This window comes from Mandrillus leucophaeus, unplaced genomic scaffold, assembly GCF_000951045.1.
Source record: "Mandrillus leucophaeus isolate KB7577 unplaced genomic scaffold, Mleu.le_1.0 Scaffold231, whole genome shotgun sequence".
Lineage (NCBI taxonomy): Eukaryota > Metazoa > Chordata > Mammalia > Primates > Cercopithecidae > Mandrillus > Mandrillus leucophaeus.
In genome coordinates this window covers 2,756,833-2,759,702 of record NW_012102377.1, presented here as the reverse complement: position 1 = coordinate 2,759,702, position 2,870 = coordinate 2,756,833, and the positions used below count along the sequence as shown (strand labels likewise).

At 37.8% G+C, this 2,870-nt stretch overlaps 1 protein-coding gene across 1 annotated transcript in view; it reads right to left on the bottom strand.

Moving 5' to 3' along the window:
• Positions 1 to 2,870, bottom strand: part of DNAJB11 (DnaJ (Hsp40) homolog, subfamily B, member 11) — a 23,178-nt gene that overhangs the window by 15,656 nt on the left and 4,652 nt on the right. The window contains exons 3-4 of the mRNA XM_011981901.1: positions 1,898 to 1,995; positions 31 to 163 (exon numbers count right to left, since the gene is read on the bottom strand). Coding sequence (XP_011837291.1) covers positions 31 to 163; positions 1,898 to 1,995 — 231 coding nt within the window. The remainder of the gene's footprint in view (positions 1 to 30; positions 164 to 1,897; positions 1,996 to 2,870) is intronic.

Sequence of the window (2,870 nt, the reverse complement as noted above, 5' to 3'; positions counted from 1 at the left end):
AATATGAACAGCTATATTGTTTGAACTTACTTCCACAAAATTTCCTGCATATACTTCTTCCAAAGTGACTTCTAGATCTACAATAATATCACTTCCTCTTGGAATATTTCTGTCTTGCTGACGAGGGGTTCCTCCAAACATGAAACCAAAATCCCCAAAGAAGCTAAAGGTAAGTGCAAAATCATCAGGAAAAAAAAATCAAGACTCCATGTTTCACAATTAACTCATTTTCTTTACATTGATAAACTATTGTTTCTACCAATGCATTGTGCAAAACTACAAGGTATTTTTTAATACAATGGAGTCATACATCATACATCATTGTAAATTTATATACTATCAACCATATTGTAACTATATGGTCCCTTACTACAAAAAAATTCACTTTTTAATACAATATAGCCCATACATATAGTACAGTGCATACACACACAGTATGCCAATGAATTCAATGTTGGACCCAACCAATGAAATAATAATCTTTCAATATTGGGAAAAATCTGAAGATGGTGGACTTATTGAGAAAGAGTACAGTATACATAAACTTGTGTAATGCTAAACTTAATGGTTAGTTTAAGAAATTTTTATCGGTAATTTTAATATATGTAGTGTTCCCTTTACATGCTTTTTAGAAGTGAACTTGTTGAAAGAAGCTACTGTTCTGCACAAAAATCTTGAGTATGTAATTAAATAAGCTAAAAAAGCACCAGCCTTAGTAAAATCCTAGTGCTTAAGGAGAAGGAAGTTCTAGCCTCTATAAGACCCAAACTAATTTTTGTAAGTCACAAAAGAGTAACTTGAGATCAACAAAGAAGGTGACCTTCAATCCTACAGGTGGTTTAATCTAATGTTAATTTTTGGTGTTATTAAGAAGCCTCAGATATTAGCACAGCGATGATGATAACTATATAACTCCCTCTCCCACCAACCAACTCAGGTGAATGAATTCCCTGAATCTTAAATAAAGGCAAGGAGAGAGAACAGCGTGGGGGCTGGGGAAGCTTTTTCTCTTTCTGGTATCTCCTAGGGATCACTTCAGACAGCCCAATTGATCCTGGGGGGTGAAAAAGATGTCCTAATCATGTTACTCACACATCTTTACAGGCCCTAAAAATCTACTCCCCCACCCCAGGCCCTCCAGCCAAGCACTAAATGGTGGTAACTACTATATGCAACAGTGATTCTTACTTCTTTTGGGGAAGGGTTCACAGAACCCTTTGAGAATCTGAAGAAAACAATGAACTCTCCCCATAAAAATGCAGATTCAAACATCTTTTTGTTTATAATTTCAGACCTGAAACCCCAGATTAAGGTCTCTTAGTATACGTAATAATCAGGGAATGTGGAAATTCAAATGCTCAATAAAGAGAGGTTCAACGAGTGAGGAGGAAAGGTGTTTATTATTCCAACCACCCAGCACTCCCAGAAAGCAAGAGATAAAGGTCCTCTACCATAATTCCTTCCCCTAATGCTGGTTATTATAATCACCCTCACTTGTTGATAGGATGTGAGAGAGAGGCAGTTCTGGGTATGGGAGTAGGAATTTTTCTATCTCTGCTAACAATAATTTTGCTCATTAAGTGGTTTGCAGATTCCAAGATAGCAAGTAGGCAAGGATGAACTGGTTTCCAACACAGGTCCCCACCGCGAATTGTCAGCATTGATTTAACTGATATGGTTGGCTAGATGGAATGTCTTTTCAATGCCATCCATCTTTCCTGAAGGTTTGTGAAAATAGAAGACTATCTTCCCACAGGGAGGACAATAATTGATCTTTGGATCAGCTAACTTGTACTGTTCATCAAAAGCTTCTGAACTAGGGAATGAGAGGAATTCTTTAATCGCTAAGTGACCCTCTCTCAGACACTAACACATTGCAGATAGGTGAATTACTCACTGTGAAAAAATGTCTCCATGGGAGCTCTGATGGCCATCCTTTAATCCTTCTTCACCATAAGTATCGTACTGTTTCCGTTTCTCACTATCTGACAGAACCTGGGGATAAAAACCAGTGGAGAAAAAGATCACAAGCTGGTAATATCCAGTTAAGGCACAGTCATATTTATGTTTGTTTTTACTTTGACAATGGGTCTAAAATTCTAATAGAATGTAGTTTCCATTATGTACTGTATTAAGGCATATTTACAAAGTTATTTTCTCTAAGACTAAATTCTTTGATGCATTGTTCATTCCACATTGCTCAATTCATGTTTTTAAGTTAAAGTTGTCAAAACTCGCCTAGTCACTAAAAAATAATACCTGAGATTAGTAATGCAGCTGTGAAGGTCACAGTGGTAACAGGAAAGAGGTAAGATGGATTCCTCAGGTTTACTTCCCATGCAGTTTGACTCTGGTGCTTATGCTGTTAACTACTATACTGCCTTCAAAACAACTTGGCCCCACAGGTCTACAACACCCCCTACCCAACACACGCACACACACACACACACACACACACACACCCACACACAGAATTTCTGTCCCATAGGATCCTTGAGGTGTTGAAAGAAAGGACTCCAACAGCTCTTGGGTTCACCTGGGTATAACTCACTGTTTCAGTTCCATTGCTTCAAAACAACTTGGCCCCACAGGTCTACAACACCCCCTACCCAACACACACACACACACACACACACACACACACACACACATATAGATGCACGTATTAGGAGATTGTCAAGTCAAGGAAATCAAATGACAGGCCCTCCAGAGAGGTCTATACTGATATCTTTTCCTCCTCCTTTTTTCATTTTTTGGTGTATGTAGAAATCCATTTGTGGAAGAATGCTGCCCGCCTTTTATACATATATATGTATAAAATAAGAATGGCAAAAGAAAAATAAAGACATAATTCAATACAGTAGTTACCT